We start from the raw sequence: 23912 nt of genomic DNA, 5'->3' as shown, positions 1-23912 counted from the left end.
TGGAGTGTTGCTGGAGTGTTGCTGGAGTGGAGTGCTGCTGGAGTGTTGCTGGAGCGGAGTGTTGCTGGAGTGTTGCTGGAGTGGAGTGCTGCTGGAGTGTTGCTGGAGTGGAGTGTTGCTGAAGTGGAGTGTTGCTGGAGTGGAGTGTTACTGGAGTGGAGTGTTGTTGGAGTGGAGTGTTCCTGGAGTGGAGTGTTACTGGAGTGGAGTGTTGCTGGAGTGGAGTGTTGCTGGAGTGGAGTGTTGCTGGAGCAGAGTGTTGCTGGAGTGGAGTGTTGGTGGAGTGGAGTGTTACTGGAGTGGAGTGTTACTGGAGTGGAGTGTTGCTGGAGTGGAGTGTTGCTGGAGTGGAGTGTTACTGGAGTGGAGTGTTACTGGAGTGGAGTGTTGCTGGAGTGGAGTGTTGCTGGAGTGGAGTGTTACTGGAGTGGAGTGTTACTGGAGTGGAGTGTTGTTGGAGTGGAGTGTTGCTGGAGTGGAGTGTTACTGGAGTGGAGTGCTGCTGGAGTGGAGTGTTGCTGGAGTGGAGTGTTGCTGGAGTAGAGTGTTGCTGGAGTGGAGTGTTGTTGGAGTGGAGTGTTGCTGGAGTGGAGTGTTGCTGGAGTGGAGTGTTACTGGAGTGGAGTGCTGCTGGAGTGGAGTGTTGCTGGAGTGGAGTGTTACTGGAGTGGAGTGTTGTTGGAGTGGAGTGTTGCTGGAGTGGAGTGTCACTGGAGTGGAGTGTTACTGGAGTGGAGTGTTGCTGGAGTGGAGTGTTGCTGGAGTGGAGTGTTACCGAAGTGGAGTGTTGTTGGAGTGGAGTGTTGCTGGAGTGGAGTGTTACTGGAGTGGAGTGTTGTTGGAGTGGAGTGTTGCTGGAGTGGAGTGTTACTGGAGTGGAGTGTTGCTGGAGTGGAGTGTAACTGGAGTGGAGTGTTGCTGGAGTGGAGTGTTGCTGGAGTGGAGTGCTGCTGGAGTGGAGTGTTGTTGGAGTGGAGTGTTGCTGGAGTGGAGTGTTGCTGGAGTGGAGTGTTGCTGGAGTGTTGCTGGAGTGGAGTGTTGCTGGAGTGGAGTGTTGCTGGAGTGGAGTGTTTTTGGAGTGGAGTGCTGTTGGAGTGGAGTGTTGCTGGAGTGGAGTGTTGCTGGAGTGGAGTGTTGCTGGAGTAGAGTATTGCTGGAGTGGAGTGTTGCTGGAGTGGAGTGTTGCTGGAGTGGAGTGTTGCTGGAGTGGAGTGTTACTGGAGTGGAGTGTTGCTGGAGTGGAGTGTTGCTGGAGTGGAGTGTTGCTGGAGTGGAGTGTTGCTGGAGTGGAGTGTTACTGGAGTGGAGTGTTACTGGAGTGGAGTGTTGTTGGAGTGGAGTGTTGCTGGAGTGGAGTGTTACTGGAGTGGAGTGTTGCTGGAGTGGAGTGTTGCTGGAGCAGAGTGTTGCTGGAGCAGAGTGTTGCTGGAGTGGAGTGTTGCTGGAGTGGAGTGTTACCGAAGTGGAGTGTTGTTGGAGTGGAGTGTTGCTGGAGTGGAGTGTTACTGGAGTGGAGTGTTGTTGGAGTGGAGTGTTGCTGGAGTGGAGTGTTACTGGAGTGGAGTGTTGCTGGAGTGGAGTGTAACTGGAGTGGAGTGTTGTTGGAGTGGAGTGTTACTGGAGTGGAGTGTTGCTGGAGTGGAGTGTAACTGGAGTGGAGTGTTACTGGAGTGGAGTGTTACTGGAGTGGAGTGTTGTTGGAGTGGAGTGTTGCTGGAGTGGAGTGTTACTGGAGTGGAGTGTTGCTGGAGTGGAGTGTTACTGGAGTGGAGTGTTGCTGGAGTGGAGTGTAACTGGAGTGGAGTGTTGTTGGAGTGGAGTGTTGCTGGAGTGGAGTGTTACTGGAGTGGAGTGTTGCTGGAGTGGAGTGTTACTGGAGTGGAGTGTTGCTGGAGTGGAGTGTTGCTGGAGCAGAGTGTTGCTGGAGCAGAGTGTTGCTGGAGTGGAGTGTTGCTGGAGTGGAGTGTTACCGAAGTGGAGTGTTGCTGGAGTGGAGTGTTACTGGAGTGGAGTGTTGCTGGAGTGGAGTGTTGCTGGAGTGGAGTGCTGCTGGAGTGGAGTGTTGTTGGAGTGGAGTGTTGCTGGAGTGGAGTGTTGCTGGAGTGTTGCTGGAGTGGAGTGTTGCTGGAGTGGAGTGTTGCTGGAGTGGAGTGTTTTTGGAGTGGAGTGCTGTTGGAGTGGAGTGTTGCTGGAGTGGAGTGTTGCTGGAGTGGAGTGTTGCTGGAGTGGAGTGTTGCTGGAGTAGAGTGTTGCTGGAGTGGAGTGTTGCTGGAGTGGAGTGTTGCTGGAGTGGAGTGTTGCTGGAGTGGAGTGTTGCTGGAGTGGAGTGTTACTGGAGTGGAGTGTTGCTGGAGTGGAGTGTTGCTGGAGTGGAGTGTTACTGGAGTGGAGTGTTACTGGAGTGGAGTGTTGCTGGAGTGGAGTGTTGCTGGAGTGGAGTGTTACTGGAGTGGAGTGTTACTGGAGTGGAGTGTTGTTGGAGTGGAGTGTTGCTGGAGTGGAGTGTTACTGGAGTGGAGTGTTGCTGGAGTGGAGTGTTGCTGGAGTGGAGTGTTGTTGGAGTGGAGTGTTGCTGGAGTGGAGTGTTACTGGAGTGGAGTGTTGCTGGAGTGGAGTGTTGCTGGAGTAGAGTGTTGCTGGAGTGGAGTGTTGTTGGAGTGGAGTGTTGCTGGAGTGGAGTGTTGCTGGAGTGGAGTGTTACTGGAGTGGAGTGCTGCTGGAGTGGAGTGTTGCTGGAGTGGAGTGTTACTGGAGTGGAGTGTTGTTGGAGTGGAGTGTTGCTGGAGTGGAGTGTTACTGGAGTGGTGTGTTACTGGAGTGGAGTGTTGCTGGAGTGGAGTGTTGCTGGAGTGGAGTGTTACCGGAGTGGAGTGTTGCTGGAGTGGAGTGTTACTGGAGTGGAGTGTTGTTGGAGTGGAGTGTTGCTGGAGTGGAGTGTTACTGGAGTGGAGTGTTGCTGGAGTGGAGTGTAACTGGAGTGGAGTGTTGCTGGAGTGGAGTGTTGCTGCAGTGGAGTGCTGCTGGAGTGGAGTGTTGTTGGAGTGGAGTGTTGCTGGAGTGGAGTGTTGCTGGAGTGGAGTGTTGCTGGAGTGTTGCTGGAGTGGAGTGTTGCTGGAGTGGAGTGTTGCTGGAGTGGAGTGTTTTTGGAGTGGAGTGTTGCTGGAGTGGAGTGTTGCTGGAGTGGAGTGTTGCTGGAGTGGAGTGTTGCTGGAGTGGAGTGTTGCTGGAGTGGAGTGTTGCTGGAGTGGAGTGTTGCTGGAGTGGAGTGTTGCTGGAGTGGAGTGTTACTGGAGTGGAGTGTTGCTGGAGTGGAGTGTTGCTGGAGTGGAGTGTTACTGGAGTGGAGTGTTGCTGGAGTGGAGTGTTACTGGAGTGGAGTGTTACTGGAGTGGAGTGTTGCTGGAGTGGAGTGTTGCTGGAGTGGAGTGTTACTGGAGTGGAGTGTTGCTGGAGTGGAGTGTTGCTGGAGTGGAGTGTTACTGGAGTGGAGTGTTGTTGGAGTGGAGTGTTGTTGGAGTGGAGTGTTGTTGGAGTGGAGTGTTGCTGGAGTGGAGTGTTGCTGGAGTGGAGTGTTGCTGGAGTGGAGTGTTGCTGGAGTGGAGTGTTGCTGAAGTGGAGTGTTACTGGAGTGGAGTGTTGCTGGAGTGGAGTGTTACTGGAGTGGAGTGTTGCTGGAGTGGAGTGTTGCTGGAGTGTTGCTGGAGTGGAGTGCTGCTGGAGTGTTGCTGGAGTGGAGTGTTGCTGGAGTGGAGTGTTGCTGGAGTGTTGCTGGAGTGGAGTGCTGCTGGAGTGTTGCTGGAGCGGAGTGTTGCTGGAGCGGAGTGTTGCTGGAGTGTTGTGCTGCTGGAGTGTTGCTGGAGTGGAGTGTTGCTGAAGTGGAGTGTTGCTGGAGTGGAGTGTTACTGGAGTGGAGTGTTGTTGGAGTGGAGTGTTCCTGGAGTGGAGTGTTACTGGAGTGGAGTGTTGCTGGAGTGGAGTGTTGCTGGAGTGGAGTGTTGCTGGAGCAGAGTGTTGCTGGAGTGGAGTGTTGGTGGAGTGGAGTGTTACTGGAGTGGAGTGTTACTGGAGTGGAGTGTTGCTGGAGTGGAGTGTTGCTGGAGTGGAGTGTTACTGGAGTGGAGTGTTACTGGAGTGGAGTGTTGCTGGAGTGGAGTGTTGCTGGAGTGGAGTGTTACTGGAGTGGAGTGTTACTGGAGTGGAGTGTTGTTGGAGTGGAGTGTTGCTGGAGTGGAGTGTTACTGGAGTGGAGTGCTGCTGGAGTGGAGTGTTGCTGGAGTGGAGTGTTGCTGGAGTAGAGTGTTGCTGGAGTGGAGTGTTGTTGGAGTGGAGTGTTACTGGAGTGGAGTGTTGCTGGAGTGGAGTGTTGCTGGAGTGGAGTGTTACTGGAGTGGAGTGTTACTGGAGTGGAGTGTTGCTGGAGTGGAGTGTTGCTGGAGTGGAGTGTTACTGGAGTGGAGTGTTACTGGAGTGGAGTGTTGCTGGAGTGGAGTGTTGCTGGAGTGGAGTGTTGTTGGAGTGGAGTGTTGCTGGAGTGGAGTGTTACTGGAGTGGAGTGTTGCTGGAGTGGAGTGTTGCTGGAGTAGAGTGTTGCTGGAGTGGAGTGTTGTTGGAGTGGAGTGTTGCTGGAGTGGAGTGTTGCTGGAGTGGAGTGTTACTGGAGTGGAGTGCTGCTGGAGTGGAGTGTTGCTGGAGTGGAGTGTTACTGGAGTGGAGTGTTGTTGGAGTGGAGTGTTGCTGGAGTGGAGTGTTACTGGAGTGGAGTGTTACCGGAGTGGAGTGTTGCTGGAGTGGAGTGTTACTGGAGTGGAGTGTTGAGTGGAGTGGAGTGTTACTGGAGTGAGTGTAATGGAGTGGAGTGTTGCTGGAGTGGAGTGTTGCTGCCGTGGAGTGCTGCTGGAGTGGAGTGTTGTTGGAGTGGAGTGTTGCTGGAGTGGAGTGTTGCTGGAGTGTTGCTGGAGTGGAGTGTTGCTGGAGTGGAGTGTTGCTGGAGTGGAGTGTTGTTGGAGTGGAGTGTTGCTGGAGTGGAGTGTTGCTGGAGTGTTGCTGGAGTGGAGTGTTGCTGGAGTGGAGTGTTGCTGGAGTGGAGTGTTTTTGGAGTGGAGTGTTGCTGGAGTGGAGTGTTGATGGAGTGGAGTGTTGCTGGAGTGGAGTGTTGCTGGAGTGGAGTGTTGCTGGAGTGGAGTGTTGCTGGAGTAGAGTGTTGCTGGAGTGGAGTGTTTGCTGGAGTGGAGTGTTACTGGAGTGGAGTGTTGCTGGAGTGGAGTGTTACTGGAGTGGAGTGTGCTGGAGTGGAGTGTTGCTGGAGTGGAGTGTTACTGGAGTGGAGTGTTACTGGAGTGGAGTGTTGCTGGAGTGGAGTGTTGCTGGAGTGGAGTGTTACTGGAGTGGAGTGTTGCTGGAGTGGAGTGTTGCTGGAGTGGAGTGTTACTGGAGTGGAGTGTTGTTGGAGTGGAGTGTTGTTGGAGTGGAGTGTTGTTGGAGTGGAGTGTTGCTGGAGTGGAGTGTTGCTGGAGTGGAGTGTTGCTGGAGTGGAGTGTTGCTGGAGTGGAGTGTTGCTGGAGTGGAGTGTTACTGAAGTGGAGTGTTACTGGAGTGGAGTGTTGCTGGAGTGGAGTGTTACTGGAGTGGAGTGTTGCTGGAGTGGAGTGTTGCTGGAGTGTTGCTGGAGTGGAGTGCTGCTGGAGTGTTGCTGGAGTGGAGTGTTGCTGGAGTGGAGTGTTGCTGGAGTGTTGCTGGAGTGGAGTGCTGCTGGAGTGTTGCTGGAGCGGAGTGTTGCTGGAGTGTTGCTGGAGTGAAGTGCTGCTGGAGTGTTGCTGGAGTGGAGTGTTGCTGAAGTGGAGTGTTGCTGGAGTGGAGTGTTACTGGAGTGGAGTGTTGTTGGAGTGGAGTGTTCCTGGAGTGGAGTGTTACTGGAGTGGAGTGTTGCTGGAGTGGAGTGTTGCTGGAGTGGAGTGTTGCTGGAGCAAAGTGTTGCTGGAGTGGAGTGTTGGTGGAGTGGAGTGTTACTGGAGTGCAGTGTTACTGGAGTGGAGTGTTGCTGGAGTGGAGTGTTGCTGGAGTGGAGTGTTACTGGAGTGGAGTGTTACTGGAGTGGAGTGTTGCTGGAGTGGAGTGTTGCTGGAGTGGAGTGTTACTGGAGTGGAGTGTTACTGGAGTGGAGTGTTGTTGGAGTGGAGTGTTGCTGGAGTGGAGTGTTACTGGAGTGGAGTGCTGCTGGAGTGGAGTGTTGCTGGAGTGGAGTGTTGCTGGAGTAGAGTGTTGCTGGAGTGGAGTGTTGTTGGAGTGGAGTGTTGCTGGAGTGGAGTGTTGCTGGAGTGGAGTGTTACTGGAGTGGAGTGCTGCTGGAGTGGAGTGTTGCTGGAGTGGAGTGTTACTGGAGTGGAGTGTTGTTGGAGTGGAGTGTTGCTGGAGTGGAGTGTCACTGGAGTGGAGTGTTACTGGAGTGGAGTGTTGCTGGAGTGGAGTGTTGCTGGAGTGGAGTGTTACCGAAGTGGAGTGTTGTTGGAGTGGAGTGTTGCTGGAGTGGAGTGTTACTGGAGTGGAGTGTTGTTGGAGTGGAGTGTTGCTGGAGTGGAGTGTTACTGGAGTGGAGTGTTGCTGGAGTGGAGTGTAACTGGAGTGGAGTGTTGCTGGAGTGGAGTGTTGCTGGAGTGGAGTGCTGCTGGAGTGGAGTGTTGTTGGAGTGGAGTGTTGCTGGAGTGGAGTGTTGCTGGAGTGTTGCTGGAGTGGAGTGTTGCTGGAGTGGAGTGTTGCTGGAGTGGAGTGTTTTTGGAGTGGAGTGCTGTTGGAGTGGAGTGTTGCTGGAGTGGAGTGTTGCTGGAGTGGAGTGTTGCTGGAGTAGAGTATTGCTGGAGTGGAGTGTTGCTGGAGTGGAGTGTTTCTGGAGTGGAGTGTTGCTGGAGTGGAGTGTTACTGGAGTGGAGTGTTGCTGGAGTGGAGTGTTGCTGGAGTGGAGTGTTACTGGAGTGGAGTGTTACTGGAGTGGAGTGTTGCTGGAGTGGAGTGTTGCTGGAGTGGAGTGTTACTGGAGTGGAGTGTTACTGGAGTGGAGTGTTGTTGGAGTGGAGTGTTGCTGGAGTGGAGTGTTACTGGAGTGGAGTGTTGCTGGAGTGGAGTGTTGCTGGAGCAGAGTGTTGCTGGAGCAGAGTGTTGCTGGAGTGGAGTGTTGCTGGAGTGGAGTGTTACCGAAGTGGAGTGTTGTTGGAGTGGAGTGTTGCTGGAGTGGAGTGTTACTGGAGTGGAGTGTTGTTGGAGTGGAGTGTTGCTGGAGTGGAGTGTTACTGGAGTGGAGTGTTGCTGGAGTGGAGTGTAACTGGAGTGGAGTGTTGCTGGAGTGGAGTGTTGCTGGAGTGGAGTGCTGCTGGAGTGGAGTGTTGTTGGAGTGGAGTGTTGCTGGAGTGGAGTGTTGCTGGAGTGTTGCTGGAGTGGAGTGTTGCTGGAGTGGAGTGTTGCTGGAGTGGAGTGTTTTTGGAGTGGAGTGCTGTTGGAGTGGAGTGTTGCTGGAGTGGAGTGTTGCTGGAGTGGAGTGTTGCTGGAGTGGAGTGTTGCTGGAGTGGAGTGTTGCTGGAGTGGAGTGTTGCTGGAGTGGAGTGTTGCTGGAGTGGAGTGTTGCTGGAGTGGAGTGTTACTGGAGTGGAGTGTTGCTGGAGTGGAGTGTTGCTGGAGTGGAGTGTTACTGGAGTGTTACTGGAGTGGAGTGTTGCTGGAGTGGAGTGTTGCTGGAGTGGAGTGTTACTGGAGTGGAGTGTTACTGGAGTGGAGTGTTGTTGGAGTGGAGTGTTGCTGGAGTGGAGTGTTACTGGAGTGGAGTGTTGCTGGAGTGGAGTGTTGCTGGAGTGGAGTGTTGTTGGAGTGGAGTGTTGCTGGAGTGGAGTGTTACTGGAGTGGAGTGTTGCTGGAGTGGAGTGTTGCTGGAGTAGAGTGTTGCTGGAGTGGAGTGTTGCTGGAGTGGAGTGTTGCTGGAGTGGAGTGTTGCTGGAGTGGAGTGTTGCTGGAGTGGAGTGTTACTGGAGTGGAGTGCTGCTGGAGTGGAGTGTTGCTGGAGTGGAGTGTTACTGGAGTGGAGTGTTGTTGGAGTGGAGTGTTGTTGGAGTGGAGTGTTGCTGGAGTGGAGTGTTACTGGAGTGGTGTGTTACTGGAGTGGAGTGTTGCTGGAGTGGAGTGTTGCTGGAGTGGAGTGTTACCGGAGTGGAGTGTTGCTGGAGTGGAGTGTTACTGGAGTGGAGTGTTGTTGGAGTGGAGTGTTGCTGGAGTGGAGTGTTACTGGAGTGGAGTGTTGCTGGAGTGGAGTGTAACTGGAGTGGAGTGTTGCTGGAGTGGAGTGTTGCTGCAGTGGAGTGCTGCTGGAGTGGAGTGTTGTTGGAGTGGAGTGTTGCTGGAGTGGAGTGTTGCTGGAGTGTTGCTGGAGTGGAGTGTTGCTGGAGTGGAGTGTTGCTGGAGTGGAGTGTTTTTGGAGTGGAGTGTTGCTGGAGTGGAGTGTTGCTGGAGTGGAGTGTTGCTGGAGTGGAGTGTTGCTGGAGTGGAGTGTTGCTGGAGTGGAGTGTTGCTGGAGTAGAGTGTTGCTGGAGTGGAGTGTTGCTGGAGTGGAGTGTTACTGGAGTGGAGTGTTGCTGGAGTGGAGTGTTACTGGAGTGGAGTGTTGCTGGAGTGGAGTGTTGCTGGAGTGGAGTGTTACTGGAGTGGAGTGTTACTGGAGTGGAGTGTTGCTGGAGTGGAGTGTTGCTGGAGTGGAGTGTTACTGGAGTGGAGTGTTGCTGGAGTGGAGTGTTGCTGGAGTGGAGTGTTACTGGAGTGGAGTGTTGTTGGAGTGGAGTGTTGATGGAGTGGAGTGTTGTTGGAGTGGAGTGTTGCTGGAGTGGAGTGTTGCTGGAGGGTGTTGCTGGAGTGGAGTGTTGCTGGAGTGGAGTGTTACTGAAGTGGAGTGTTACTGGAGTGGAGTGTTGCTGGAGTGGAGTGTTACTGGAGTGGAGTGTTGCTGGAGTGGAGTGTTGCTGGAGTGTTGCTGGAGTGGAGTGCTGCTGGAGTGTTGCTGGAGTGGAGTGTTGCTGGAGTGGAGTGTTGCTGGAGTGTTGCTGGAGTGGAGTGCTGCTGGAGTGTTGCTGGAGCGGAGTGTTGCTGGAGTGTTGCTGGAGTGGAGTGCTGCTGGAGTGTTGCTGGAGTGGAGTGTTGCTGAAGTGGAGTGTTGCTGGAGTGGAGTGTTACTGGAGTGGAGTGTTGTTGGAGTGGAGTGTTCCTGGAGTGGAGTGTTACTGGAGTGGAGTGTTGCTGGAGTGGAGTGTTGCTGGAGTGGAGTGTTGCTGGAGCAGAGTGTTGCTGGAGTGGAGTGTTGGTGGAGTGGAGTGTTACTGGAGTGGAGTGTTACTGGAGTGGAGTGTTGCTGGAGTGGAGTGTTGCTGGAGTGGAGTGTTACTGGAGTGGAGTGTTACTGGAGTGGAGTGTTGCTGGAGTGGAGTGTTGCTGGAGTGGAGTGTTACTGGAGTGGAGTGTTACTGGAGTGGAGTGTTGTTGGAGTGGAGTGTTGCTGGAGTGGAGTGTTACTGGAGTGGAGTGCTGCTGGAGTGGAGTGTTGCTGGAGTGGAGTGTTACTGAAGTGGAGTGTTACTGGAGTGGAGTGTTGCTGGAGTGGAGTGTTACTGGAGTGGAGTGTTGCTGGAGTGGAGTGTTGCTGGAGTGTTGCTGGAGTGGAGTGCTGCTGGAGTGTTGCTGGAGTGGAGTGTTGCTGGAGTGGAGTGCTGCTGGAGTGTTGCTGGAGTGGAGTGTTGCTGAAGTGGAGTGTTGCTGGAGTGGAGTGTTACTGGAGTGGAGTGTTGTTGGAGTGGAGTGTTCCTGGAGTGGAGTGTTACTGGAGTGGAGTGTTGCTGGAGTGGAGTGTTGCTGGAGTGGAGTGTTGCTGGAGCAGAGTGTTGCTGGAGTGGAGTGTTGGTGGAGTGGAGTGTTACTGGAGTGGAGTGTTACTGGAGTGGAGTGTTGCTGGAGTGGAGTGTTGCTGGAGTGGAGTGTTACTGGAGTGGAGTGTTACTGGAGTGGAGTGTTGCTGGATTGGAGTGTTGCTGGAGTGGAGTGTTACTGGAGTGGAGTGTTACTGGAGTGGAGTGTTGTTGGAGTGGAGTGTTGCTGGAGTGGAGTGTTACTGGAGTGGAGTGCTGCTGGAGTGGAGTGTTGCTGGAGTGGAGTGTTGCTGGAGTAGAGTGTTGCTGGAGTGGAGTGTTGTTGGAGTGGAGTGTTGCTGGAGTGGAGTGTTGCTGGAGTGGAGTGTTACTGGAGTGGAGTGCTGCTGGAGTGGAGTGTTGCTGGAGTGGAGTGTTACTGGAGTGGAGTGTTGTTGGAGTGGAGTGTTGCTGGAGTGGAGTGTCACTGGAGTGGAGTGTTACTGGAGTGGAGTGTTGCTGGAGTGGAGTGTTGCTGGAGTGGAGTGTTACCGAAGTGGAGTGTTGTTGGAGTGGAGTGTTGCTGGAGTGGAGTGTTACTGGAGTGGAGTGTTGTTGGAGTGGAGTGTTGCTGGAGTGGAGTGTTACTGGAGTGGAGTGTTGCTGGAGTGGAGTGTAACTGGAGTGGAGTGTTGCTGGAGTGGAGTGTTGCTGGAGTGGAGTGCTGCTGGAGTGGAGTGTTGTTGGAGTGGAGTGTTGCTGGAGTGGAGTGTTGCTGGAGTGTTGCTGGAGTGGAGTGTTGCTGGAGTGGAGTGTTGCTGGAGTGGAGTGTTTTGGAGTGGAGTGCTGTTGGAGTGGAGTGTTGCTGGAGTGGAGTGTTGCTGGAGTGGAGTGTTGCTGGAGTAGAGTATTGCTGGAGTGGAGTGTTGCTGGAGTGGAGTGTTGCTGGAGTGGAGTGTTGCTGGAGTGGAGTGTTACTGGAGTGGAGTGTTGCTGGAGTGGAGTGTTGCTGGAGTGGAGTGTTACTGGAGTGGAGTGTTACTGGAGTGGAGTGTTGCTGGAGTGGAGTGTTGCTGGAGTGGAGTGTTACTGGAGTGGAGTGTTACTGGAGTGGAGTGTTGTTGGAGTGGAGTGTTGCTGGAGTGGAGTGTTACTGGAGTGGAGTGTTGCTGGAGTAGAGTGTTGCTGGAGTGGAGTGTTGTTGGAGTGGAGTGTTGCTGGAGTGGAGTGTTACTGGAGTGGAGTGTTGCTGGAGTGGAGTGTTGCTGGAGTAGAGTGTTGCTGGAGTGGAGTGTTGTTGGAGTGGAGTGTTGCTGGAGTGGAGTGTTGCTGGAGTGGAGTGTTACTGGAGTGGAGTGCTGCTGGAGTGGAGTGTTGCTGGAGTGGAGTGTTACTGGAGTGGAGTGTTGTTGGAGTGGAGTGTTGCTGGAGTGGTGTGTTACTGGAGTGGAGTGTTGCTGGAGTGGAGTGTTGCTGGAGTGGAGTGTTACCGGAGTGGAGTGTTGCTGGAGTGGAGTGTTACTGGAGTGGAGTGTTGTTGGAGTGGAGTGTTGCTGGAGTGGAGTGTTACTGGAGTGGAGTGTTGCTGGAGTGGAGTGTAACTGGAGTGGAGTGTTGCTGGAGTGGAGTGTTGCTGCAGTGGAGTGCTGCTGGAGTGGAGTGTTGTTGGAGTGGAGTGTTGCTGGAGTGGAGTGTTGCTGGAGTGTTGCTGGAGTGGAGTGTTGCTGGAGTGGAGTGTTGCTGGAGTGGAGTGTTTTTGGAGTGGAGTGTTGCTGGAGTGGAGTGTTGCTGGAGTGGAGTGTTTGCTGGAGTGGAGTGTTGCTGGAGTGGAGTGTTGCTGGAGTAGAGTGTTGCTGGAGTGGAGTGTTGCTGGAGTGGAGTGTTACTGGAGTGGAGTGTTGCTGGAGTGGAGTGTTACTGGAGTGGAGTGTTGCTGGAGTGGAGTGTTGCTGGAGTGGAGTGTTACTGGAGTGGAGTGTTACTGGAGTGGAGTGTTGCTGGAGTGGAGTGTTGCTGGAGTGGAGTGTTACTGGAGTGGAGTGTTGCTGGAGTGGAGTGTTGCTGGAGTGGAGTGTTACTGGAGTGGAGTGTTGCTGGAGTGGAGTGTTGTGGAGTGGAGTGTTGTTGGAGTGGAGTGTTGCTGGAGTGGAGTGTTGCTGGAGTGGAGTGTTGCTGGAGTGGAGTGTTGCTGGAGTGGAGTGTTGCTGGAGTGGAGTGTTACTGAAGTGGAGTGTTACTGGAGTGGAGTGTTGCTGGAGTGGAGTGTTACTGGAGTGGAGTGTTGCTGGAGTGGAGTGTTGCTGGAGTGTTGCTGGAGTGGAGTGCTGCTGGAGTGTTGCTGGAGTGGAGTGTTGCTGGAGTGGAGTGTTGCTGGAGTGTTGCTGGAGTGGAGTGCTGCTGGAGTGTTGCTGGAGCGGAGTGTTGCTGGAGTGTTGCTGGAGTGAAGTGCTGCTGGAGTGTTGCTGGAGTGGAGTGTTGCTGAAGTGGAGTGTTGCTGGAGTGGAGTGTTACTGGAGTGGAGTGTTACTGGAGTGGAGTGTTGTTGGAGTGGAGTGTTCCTGGAGTGGAGTGTTACTGGAGTGGAGTGTTGCTGGAGTGGAGTGTTGTTGGAGTGGAGTGTTGCTGGAGTGGAGTGTTACTGGAGTGGAGTGTTGCTGGAGTGGAGTGTTGCTGGAGTAGAGTGTTGCTGGAGTGGAGTGTTGTTGGAGTGGAGTGTTGCTGGAGTGGAGTGTTGCTGGAGTGGAGTGTTACTGGAGTGGAGTGCTGCTGGAGTGGAGTGTTGCTGGAGTGGAGTGTTACTGGAGTGGAGTGTTGTTGGAGTGGAGTGTTGCTGGAGTGGAGTGTTACTGGAGTGGAGTGTTGCTGGAGTGGAGTGTTGCTGGAGTGGAGTGTTACCGGAGTGATGTGTTGTTGGAGTGGAGTGTTGCTGGAGTGGAGTGTTACTGGAGTGGAGTGTTGTTGGAGTGGAGTGTTGCTGGAGTGGAGTGTTACTGGAGTGGAGTGTTGCTGGAGTCGAGTGTAACTGGAGTGGAGTGTTGCTGGAGTGGAGTGTTGCTGGAGTGGAGTGCTGCTGGAGTGGAGTGTTGTTGGAGTGGAGTGTTGCTGGAGTGGAGTGTTGCTGGAGTGTTGCTGGAGTGGAGTGTTGCTGGAGTGGAGTGTTGCTGGAGTGGAGTGTTTTTGGAGTGGAGTGCTGTTGGAGTGGAGTGTTGCTGGAGTGGAGTGTTGCTGGAGTGGAGTGTTGCTGGAGTGGAGTGTTGCTGGAGTGGAGTGTTGCTGGAGTGGAGTGTTGCTGGAGTGGAGTGTTGCTGGAGTAGAGTGTTGCTGGAGTGGAGTGTTGCTGGAGTGGAGTGTTACTGGAGTGGAGTGTTGCTGGAGTGGAGTGTAACTGGAGTGGAGTGTTGCTGGAGTGGAGTGTTGCTGGAGTGGAGTGTTACTGGAGTGGAGTGTTACTGGAGTGGAGTGTTGCTGGAGTGGAGTGTTGCTGGAGTGGAGTGTTACTGGAGTGGAGTGTTGCTGGAGTGGAGTGTTGCTGGAGTGGAGTGTTACTGGAGTGGAGTGTTGTTGGAGTGGAGTGTTGTTGGAGTGGAGTGTTGTTGGAGTGGAGTGTTGCTGGAGTGGAGTGTTGCTGGAGTGGAGTGTTGCTGGAGTGGAGTGTTACTGAAGTGGAGTGTTACTGGAGTGGAGTGTTGCTGGAGTGGAGTGTTACTGGAGTGGAGTGTTGCTGGAGTGGAGTGTTGCTGGAGTGTTGCTGGAGTGGAGTGCTGCTGGAGTGTTGCTGGAGTGGAGTGTTGCTGGAGTGGAGTGTTGCTGGAGTGTTGCTGGAGTGGAGTGCTGCTGGAGTGTTGCTGGAGCGGAGTGTTGCTGGAGTGTTGCTGGAGTGGAGTGCTGCTGGAGTGTTGCTGGAGTGGAGTGTTGCTGAAGTGGAGTGTTGCTGGAGTGGAGTGTTACTGGAGTGGAGTGTTACTGGAGTGGAGTGTTGTTGGAGTGGAGTGTTCCTGGAGTGGAGTGTTGCTGGAGTGGAGTGTTGCTGGAGTGGAGTGTTGCTGGAGTGGAGTGTTGTTGGAGTGGAGTGTTGCTGGAGTGGAGTGTTACTGGAGTGGAGTGTTGCTGGAGTGGAGTGTTGCTGGAGTAGAGTGTTGCTGGAGTGGAGTGTTGTTGGAGTGGAGTGTTGCTGGAGTGGAGTGTTGCTGGAGTGGAGTGTTACTGGAGTGGAGTGCTGCTGGAGTGGAGTGTTGCTGGAGTGGAGTGTTACTGGAGTGGAGTGTTGTTGGAGTGGAGTGTTGCTGGAGTGGAGTGTTACTGGAGTGGAGTGTTGCTGGAGTGGAGTGTTGCTGGAGTGGAGTGTTACCGGAGTGATGTGTTGTTGGAGTGGAGTGTTGCTGGAGTGGAGTGTTACTGGAGTGGAGTGTTGTTGGAGTGGAGTGTTGCTGGAGTGGAGTGTTACTGGAGTGGAGTGTTGCTGGAGTCGAGTGTAACTGGAGTGGAGTGTTGCTGGAGTGGAGTGTTGCTGGAGTGGAGTGCTGCTGGAGTGGAGTGTTGTTGGAGTGGAGTGTTGCTGGAGTGGAGTGTTGCTGGAGTGTTGCTGGAGTGGAGTGTTGCTGGAGTGGAGTGTTGCTGGAGTGGAGTGTTTTTGGAGTGGAGTGCTGTTGGAGTGGAGTGTTGCTGGAGTGGAGTGTTGCTGGAGTGGAGTGTTGCTGGAGTGGAGTGTTGCTGGAGTGGAGTGTTGCTGGAGTGGAGTGTTGCTGGAGTAGAGTGTTGCTGGAGTGGAGTGTTGCTGGAGTGGAGTGTTACTGGAGTGGAGTGTTGCTGGAGTGGAGTGTAACTGGAGTGGAGTGTTGCTGGAGTGGAGTGTTGCTGGAGTGGAGTGTTACTGGAGTGGAGTGTTACTGGAGTGGAGTGTTGCTGGAGTGGAGTGTTGCTGGAGTGGAGTGTTACTGGAGTGGAGTGTTGCTGGAGTGGAGTGTTGCTGGAGTGGAGTGTTACTGGAGTGGAGTGTTGTTGGAGTGGAGTGTTGTTGGAGTGGAGTGTTGTTGGAGTGGAGTGTTGCTGGAGTGGAGTGTTGCTGGAGTGGAGTGTTGCTGGAGTGGAGTGTTACTGAAGTGGAGTGTTACTGGAGTGGAGTGTTGCTGGAGTGGAGTGTTACTGGAGTGGAGTGTTGCTGGAGTGGAGTGTTGCTGGAGTGTTGCTGGAGTGGAGTGCTGCTGGAGTGTTGCTGGAGTGGAGTGTTGCTGGAGTGGAGTGTTGCTGGAGTGTTGCTGGAGTGGAGTGCTGCTGGAGTGTTGCTGGAGCGGAGTGTTGCTGGAGTGTTGCTGGAGTGGAGTGCTGCTGGAGTGTTGCTGGAGTGGAGTGTTGCTGAAGTGGAGTGTTGCTGCTGGAGTGTTGCTGAAGTGGAGTGTTGCTGCTGGAGTGGAGTGCTGACGTTTTGGGGTCTTCGGCGACATTCTGAGTGGAGGTTGTAGGTTCTCTCTCCCCATGTTCTCCAAGGGTTTCCTCCCGGACCTTCCATTTCCTCCTCCCATAGCTAAACCAACATACACTGTGGAACTGGTATCGGCCAAACCCACATCTCAGTGCTGAGAAATCACCGGCTCAGTACTCAATTGGGATCACAGAGGAGCAGCAACATCGCCTCCTGCTGAGAAAACTCCTGAAAATGAGCCAAGAGACTCGGTTGGCGATCCTGATCAAAACAAGCGGCATGTTGATGCTTCTACTGCAATAGTGAATCACTATGGACGAGAGTCGGATGCGTGAGTGGCTGCGCAACTTCCGTGCCGAGGTTTCCTCGCCCGTGCTGGGGAGACCTTCTTTAACCTCTGCCAGCAGGTGACCGTGACCTCGACGTGGCGGCCGCCGCGGTCACCTGCGAGTCGAAGGCCACCAAGGCGCAGGAGCGGCAGCGATTCCTCTTCTTCGAGGAGTCTTGCCACCAGCCGCACGAGGCGGACAACTTCCCCTCTCCGGGGCTGCTGCAAGTTGTCGGACGAAGAGGTGCGAGCGGTGGGGGTGGTGCGAGCGGTGGGGGTGGTGCGAGCGGTGGGGGTGGTGCGAGCGGTGGGGGTGGTGCGAGCGGTGGGGGTGGTGCGAGCGGAGGGGGTGGTGCGAGCGGTGGGGGTGGTGCGAGCGGTGGGGGTGGTGCGAGCGGTGGGGGTGGTGCGAGCGGTGGGGGTGGTGCGAGCGGTGGGGGTGGTGCGAGCGGTGGGGGTGGTGCGAGCGGTGGGGGTGGTGCGAGCGGTGGGGGTGGTGCGAGCGGTGGGGGTGGTGCGAGCGGAGGGGGTGGTGCGAGCGGTGGGGGTGGTGCGAGCGGTGGGGGTGGTGCGAGCGGTGGGGGTGGTGCGAGCGGTGGGGGTGGTGCGAGCGGAGGGGGTGGTGCGAGCGGTGGGGGTGGTGCGAGCGGTGGGGGTGGTGCGAGCGGTGGGGGTGGTGCGAGCGGTGGGGGTGGTGCGAGCGGTGGGGGTGGTGCGAGCGGTGGGGGGGGTGCGAGCGGTGGGGGTGGTGCGAGCGGTGGGGGTGGTGCGAGCGGTGGGGGTGGTGCGAGCGGTGGGGGTGGTGCGAGCGGTGGGGGTGGTGCGAGCGGTGGGGGTGGTGCGGCATTCAGTTGGGTGGGGTCCCCCCGGTATTGCGAGCGGCCTCTCGCACGGTGGCACCTCGAGGCTATTGTTGTAAACCGCGGCCTCCTCTCTGCCCTCGTCGCATCACGTCGTTACGAACATTTAAGGCTGTAGGGGGCGCGCCTTCTCGGCTAAATTCAGCCACTGCAGCGCTGCTCGTCTTACCTGGTTACACCGTGACGATGACGATGCTGGAGTGTTGCCGAGTCCGAGCGAGGGCGAAACCGGTAGTGGGCGATGGAGGCGGTCTGGTGTCGGGAAGCCGTTGTTAGTGCGGGTGGCAATAGGCGCTCGCAAACCTCGCTCTCAAGCTCCGGGCGTGGGAAACACCAACACGGCAGTCAGTGGGCATCATCAACACCGGCACAACTTGTGACCGTGATGTCGAGTTATCATTCGGGCATTATGATCATTCATTTCAAGTGCATTCTCCAACTCTACCGCACTCCATCTTTGTTGGCTTCTCGATTTACCGGTCCTGGAGGAGGACCATTGCCCGCAACGTCGCCCGTTGTGAATGGTTCCTGTTCGGGCAGCAGCGTGAGCGCCGCGCGATGAACCAGCCACCCGAGTTCGATTCCTGCTCAGGGCCACCAACACCATCACTCAAGACGGCTCGAGAGGAGCTGAGCACCCCGAGCTGCCACTGCTATTCAGTGGCCTGAAATCAAATGTATCATTCCGGATGACCGCTGCAAATTAGGATCTTGAGTTTTGATGATTGTGCTGATCTTTAAAGGTGTATTGAAAAATGTTGATACTCCTGCTATTATGGAGTGACTCATGCTGCCATCTATGACTGCAAAGTTTGGTCGTACATGTTATGTATATCGTTTGTTAACTTTTAATCACAGTTCCTGTGATCACTGTTACATTTTTCATGGCTTTATTTTGGAGATTTCGAAAACGTTTTGGTTTAGCCATATTTGTTTGTTGTAGTACAGAGTTAGACTGATAACTTTAATCTACATTGTCTTATGGTTGTTATTGTTTGACTTGCATCCCACTGGGATGTTTGCACACAGCGTTGATATACGGTGCTTCTTCTGGAAGACTGCTGTTTTTTCCTGAAATTTTCTGTTGCGCGTAGTCACTTTAAGATGTTCTTTGTTCATGTTTTTGTTTGTTGCGGTTGCACCTGAGTCAAGAGCCGCATAGCTCACAGGGATATACCTAATAAATCAAACAGAGAAAAAAACAATGACGATTATCCGAATCGGTCCTGGGCCTTGCCCTGGTCGGCTCAGCCTCAAATGAGTACCTAGGGCCACGTGTAAAACATCGCCACTGGGGAGACAAAGGCGGCCGGGGCGTAATGCTGGCAACGGACCCCTCGTGTGCCGTGGCTACGTTTCATCGTTGCTGCTCGCTAACAGCACTTGCCTCAACAGTCCGTTAAAGGCCACACGGGGGACCTGTGTGTGCGTGTCGCGCAGAGCCCATCGGCAGCATGTCCTCCATGGAGGTGAACGTGGATGCGCTGGAGCTGCTCGACGTCTCCGACCACGAGGTGTTCGCCGGCTCGGGCGGAGAAGACAACACCGAGGCCTCGCCCGTGCCCGGTGGGGAGGCGCTCGTTGCGTGACGCGGCGTATGCGGGCTGGGCGCAGTGCGGAGTTCATTGTATGACTGTGGCGTCGTGTGGTACGGTGTGGCCATGCCGTGTGCCCGTGCCGTGTGCCGGGCTGCGACCACGCCACCCGCAGAGGAGGAGCTGTGCCTGGCGGTGCCCGCGCTCCCCGGAGCGGCCACGCGCTCCCCGGGCCCAGCGGTGTCCGGGCCCAGCGGCGGCCATGCGGCCACCGAGGGGGCGCAGCCGCCCCGCGCGGCCGCTGGCAGCGAGGAGGGCGACGCCGGCAAGGGGCAGCGGGCGGACTAGCTGCGGAGAAAATCCAGAAACTGCGGCCCCCTCCTCCCTGCCAGACTCCCCGAGTTCCTATATCGGGGCTCATCTCCTGTTTTCCAGCCCTGCAGAGCCAGTGCAAATATTCCACATTAGCATGACGGGGGCGAGTCGTTCCAAAGGACACAAGCACTTGCTGCCGGCTTCCCGCCACGTAAAGTCGCGCTCAATTTCAATGCGACGTGAATTTACGAACCGGAATCTGGCGGCCTTAGCCGTACGCACGGAACCACCACCACCACCCAGCACCACCACGTCTTCAGGCGTGGACTGCCAAGTGGGCAGGGCGATGGCAATGACCTCTCGACTCCCGTCTGTGCGGAGCTGCCAGCGGTGTTCACGCGTGGTGTGGGTGGGGTCCCTCCCGGGGGGGGGGTCCCTCCCGGGGGGGGGGGGGGTCCCCCCCGGGGGGGGGGGGGGCCCCCCCCAGGGGGGGGGGGGGGGTCCCTCCCGGGGGGGGGAGTCCCTCCCAGGGGGGGTGGGGTCCCTCCCGGGGAGGGGGGGGTCCCTCCCGCACGCCGCTCGGCCACGGAGCGAGACGACCCCCCCCCCCTGACACCCACGTGGGACTCAAGACGGCTCACGCCTCCTCCGTCCTTCTGTACACATCGCATCTGATCAGGCTCAAGGTCTTACGCATCACGTGAGCGGCGTTGGTTGAGTACAAGCAACAAGTCAGTGTCCCGTGAGCACTCGGACGTGGAGAGCCGTGCGTAGCGCGGGACCCCTCTAGACCATGAGCCTCGAGACTGGGCGAGGCTGCCGAGGTACACCACGGGGCACGCGGAGGGGGGCGAGGGGGGTTAGAGGGGGTGGGGGATTGGGGGGGTGGATTTTAATGGGTGGGGGGGGGGGGGCCGCAGCAATGATCAGGAGGCGCCCAGAGTAAAAAAAAAAACCCAAAAACTTTATTTGGAAAATTCAATTGAACGCAACTCTCGCGGTTAAAATGCACGAAAAAAAATTACTTAAAACGTCTACTTAATAAAAAAAAAACTTCATCATCATCGTCACCATCGTCGTCGTCACCATCATCCGAAAAAAACACAAATCAGAAAATAAATAAATAAAACCGGCGTAGCCACTTCTTAAAACAGAGAGCAGGAACAGAGAGCTGGGAAGAGGCACAGCGAGCGGGGAGCAGGCACAGCGAGCGGGGAGCAGGCACAGCGAGCGGGGAGCAGGCACAGCGAGCGGGGAGCAGGCACAGCGAGCGGGAGCAGGAACAGCGAGCGGGGAGCAGGCACAGCGAGCGGGGAGCAGGAACAGCGAGCGGGGAGCAGGAACAGCGAGCGGGGAGCAGGAACAGCGAGCAGGGAGCAGGAACAGCGAGCGGGGAGCAGGAACAGCGAGCAGGGAGCAGGCACAGCGAGCGGGGAGCAGGAACAGCGAGCGGGGAGCAGGAACAGCGAGCGGGGAGCAGGAACAGCGAGCGGGGAGCAGGAACAGCGAGCAGGGAGCAGGCACAGCGAGCGGGGAGCAGGAACAGCGAGCGGGGAGCAGGCACAGCGAGCGGGGAGCAGGAACAGCGAGCGGGGAGCAGGCACAGCGAGCGGGGAGCAGGAACAGCGAGCGGGGAGCAGGAACAGCGAGCGGGGAGCAGGCACAGCGAGCGGGGAGCAGGAACAGCGAGCGGGGAGCAGGCACAGCGAGCGGGGAGCAGGAACAGCGAGCGGGGAGCAGGAACAGCGAGCGGGGAGCAGGCACAGCGAGCAGGGAGCAGGAACAGCGAGCGGGGAGCAGGCACAGCGAGCGGGGAGCAGGAACAGCGAGCGGGGAGCAGGAACAGCGAGCGGGGAGCAGGCACAGCGAGCGGGGAGCAGGAACAGCGAGCGGGGAGCAGGCACAGCGAGCGGGGAGCAGGAACAGCGAGCGGGGAGCAGGCACAGCGAGCGGGGAGCAGGAACGCAGTGGGAGTTGGTGCGGGGGGCGAGGGGAATGTAACGCAGCGACTGAAGCGAGCCTCCCAGACGGGGAAAGCACGTGACTCTCGCGCGACTTTCCCCCCCCCCGACCCCCCAAAATCCGTCGCGCCTGTTGCGCTATCGGCGCCGCGTCACGGAGGATCCCTCGGGAACTCTCGCGGTTTGGAGAGCGCCCCCCTGGGAAGCGGACATGAGAGAGCGGCCCCTTCCGAGCGCGTGCGCAGGGGCCGGGCTGCTGCCGTGGTGAGCGATGTTCGTCACGCTGCGCCTCGAGTGGCAGAATTGTGTCAGAAAGGCGCCTCTTGTTTCAGCAAAACAAAAATAAAATTGACGTGACAAGAGACCAAGCCAATTGCACAGATTCATTGAAGAGGCGACTTTCGAGAGCGACTTAAGCAAACGAAGCATCATGCCCTGTCGACTTTTAAACGAACCCCCCCCCCCCCCCCCCTTGTAACCCTGACGTCGGCTTCCACAGAGATAATCCGACTTTCAACAAACGTCAAGGAAAAGTAGTCCGACTGTTTTAAAGGAATGTTTTGGTTTTGCGAATCGGAGCGCGGTGGGGGGGGGAAAGAGGTTTTCGTTTAAACTCGGCACCATTTCCAACGTCCCCTAGAAATTCACGGCGTGCAGCCGCGCGGGACTCAGGGTCGCGTTTCTCGAGCCGCGTCTCTTCGTCACCACGGCGTCGCAACAGGGGAGAGCATCACGTCCACCCATCATCACGGCCATCAATCGGCGGTGAGTAAAATGGGTACACGCCCGAGAGATAGAAAAGGCTGTTCGTGTTGGTGCAGTGACACGCTCGTGGAAAGACTGGTCTCCGCCATGGGAATGTGGAGTTCCCACCACTGCCTCAGAGATGGGTACACATTTAATACCATCGTGTTTGCTACAACTAAGCTGACATTACCGAATCTTCGCCGAGGGTGCTTCACCGTGACGCGTCCACATCCACCATGTCTCATTCGGGTGAAGGAAAAAGGATCTCACTCATTCATCCGCTCTCTCAAACATGCAATCCAGTCTGGTTAAGCCCAGGATGGATCGTAGGCAGGCCAGCCTGAATGGTTTTCTAACCAGCAAATGTTCCATGGGGGGAGGGGGGGGCATGACTGTCAAGACCGAGAGGTTCGTGTGGAGCGACAGACCAGGTCGCTTCCACACAGCAGCGTTACACAGCCGATGAAAAGATAATGCCGCTCGACTGATTCGGAGCGAGACCTCCACTGCGAAACCGGAGATGGTCAAAAACACACTGCCCAGGTACGGACACTTCTCTACTCTCTCGACAACTGCCCCATCACTTATGGGATATTTAGGGGGGCAGAGTACAGGCAGACCTCGCTTAGCACTCAAGATACACTCCTGGAGAGGTGAGCGCTAATCGAATCAGCGTTAAAGGGGGTCGTTTTACCATTGTATGTATGGGGATGCATTCCCGACGGTGTCGTTTTCTATAAGCAATACACGAGGGCTTCATTGGGGTATTGAAAATAGCGCTAATAATAGCACAGGTGTTAAGACATTTCATAAGTATTTTTGTAAGTCCGTAAAGTCGTGTACTCACGAGTGCCTTCTACTGTCCTCCGCTCGGGCAGCGGAGACGAGGCGCGAGCTGCTGCACTCCCAGGCTGGAGACGAGCTCCAGGAAGTCTGTGATCTCAGCGATGCCCTCACTTAAAATTATTGTAGTGGGGGTTATTTTAGGCGGAGCCGAAGACCCCATCCTAATCGCACGAGATCTCACCTGGCAAAACTGTTACGTCGATTATTTTGTGAATGTAATCGCGGCCATGATAATGGCTCGCAGGGGGTGAGGTCTGGTTGGTCGAGGGCGTCGCTCTCATTCGCTGAGAGTCATGGGGGGCGGGTACGTTTCTTCGGCCATTCCTGCTGGGTCTTCTCTCGCTTGTCAGCAATTTACTTGTCGATTTTATGTATTCTTAGATCTTTAGAAGAAAAAATATCTCCAGGACAAAGAGCGCTGTAGCGAATCGGCGTTCTACGGGGTCGTGCTAAACGAGGTCTGTCTGTATTTGATAACACAAAATACCCAGGCAGGTGCTTAGTTGTGGTGGGGGTAATGGTGAGGCCCCACCTTTTAGTGACACACTCCAGGTTCAAAAGTCGTGCCTCCAACTACTCCTCCTCTGAGTGAGCAGCAACCACAAGATCAGTGTAAATAACATGGTTGACCGATACGGAGCCATCCCTCGACTGCACACGGGCATCGATCAGCCTCCCATTGTATCTGTACCAGATGGAATTCATCAAGTGCAACCATGGAAGTCTTCACGAACTACGTGGTCGAAATAGATGTTAAATAATGTGGGAGCCAGAGGACATCCCTGTCGCATACAGGGAATGGCTCCGACTCCCGGCCACGTAGTTTTACCCAGGCCCGCTCACCATCATGAAGGTCCTTAATGATTGCAAGCAGAGTCAGACTCCAAAAGCACGAAAAACAGCAAAGAGCCCTGGCATATTGATGGTATTATAGGCCTTGACCAGGTCAATAAAGCAAAGTTGTAGGTCTCGTTGAAATTTCCTACACCTCTGCTGTAGAAGGCGAACAGAGAATATGGTATCTGTGCAGGAAACCACAATGGGGCTCCGCAAGCCTCTACTCAGCACACTGCCTGGCCATGTGGAATAATCATTTCTAGGACCTTTCCTGGCCTCATTACTGAAGAGGAAGATTATCCGGCAGTTGTTACAATCAGTGCGGTCCCCTCTTCCTAAAGTGGGGGACATCACCAGGGCATCCTTCCAATCCACACACTCATTCACACTCTCACCCACCCGCTCTCAAGGCATGCGAGGATCTCTGCGCACAGCGTAAACCCAGCCCCATGTAGCACCACATCGTCTTGGGGGAGGAAGCAGGGGGGGCGGGGGCAAAGGCAGGCAACCCCCAACCCCTCAACCGATAAGTCGTTGTCGTCATCGTCGTCGTCTTCCTGAGTTAACAGAACGGACTCCTTCGCTCAGTGGCTTTGTAGCGTCTCGCGACTCGCTGTAGCTGCCTCCGGAGAACACTCGCACAGTGCACGCACAGGGTGCGACTCACAAGCAGGGCACGAGTTCAAATCCTGACCGGGGTTCGTCACCGTCATCGCATCCCCTTGAGGATGGAAAGCGCAAGACAACATTGGTTGACCTCATGCTCCACGGGGGAAAAAAACGAGTTCCCCGCCATGGGAATGTGGAATATGTAATTGCTTGGCGAGGATTTGCCCTGAACGGAGACGTTTGGAGTTGAGGGCGCGTTGGAGGTCAGGGAGTGGTGGACGCCATCAGGGCAAAAACAAGGAATGAGGAATCGGGGGAGAAGGTGGAGGGAAGGAGGACACGAGAGCAGCAGGGAGGGGAGGAGAGTGGATAATGATGGAGAGAGGAAGGTTGGGGGGGGGAGTGGTGATGGAAGGCTGAGGGAGGTGAGGGAGGGAGGGAGGAAGGTGAATGAGAACGGAGAGGGAGGTTGGGAGAGAAGTTGTCGAAAGATGGTGTAGTGTTTCATGTAGATGGGTCCTCGCAGTATCTCCCAGGACTTCAAGGTATCTCAGGCTATGGCCATGTGTGGAGCAACTTCTAAATCACC

The 23912-nt window shown here is 55.7% G+C and overlaps 1 protein-coding gene across 2 annotated transcripts in view; it reads left to right on the top strand.

Annotated features, from left to right (window-relative positions):
- LOC133355999 (dysbindin-like) overlaps positions 1-23912 on the top strand; it is a 39830-nt gene that overhangs the window by 15414 nt on the left and 504 nt on the right. Inside the window, exons 2-3 of one of the 2 annotated variants that reach the window (XM_061573474.1) lie at positions 15693-15857; positions 17914-18039. In XM_061573474.1, coding sequence (XP_061429458.1) covers positions 15693-15857; positions 17914-18039 — 291 coding nt within the window. Of the gene's footprint in view, positions 1-15689; positions 15858-17913; positions 18040-23912 lie in introns of both variants that reach the window. The other variant, XM_061573473.1, reaches the window with a different exon arrangement.

Source organism: Lethenteron reissneri, chromosome 52 (assembly GCF_015708825.2).
Source record: "Lethenteron reissneri isolate LAM-NWPU_2019-01 chromosome 52, ASM1570882v1, whole genome shotgun sequence".
NCBI lineage: Eukaryota > Metazoa > Chordata > Hyperoartia > Petromyzontiformes > Petromyzontidae > Lethenteron > Lethenteron reissneri.
This window is presented reverse-complemented; position numbering and strand designations above follow the sequence as displayed.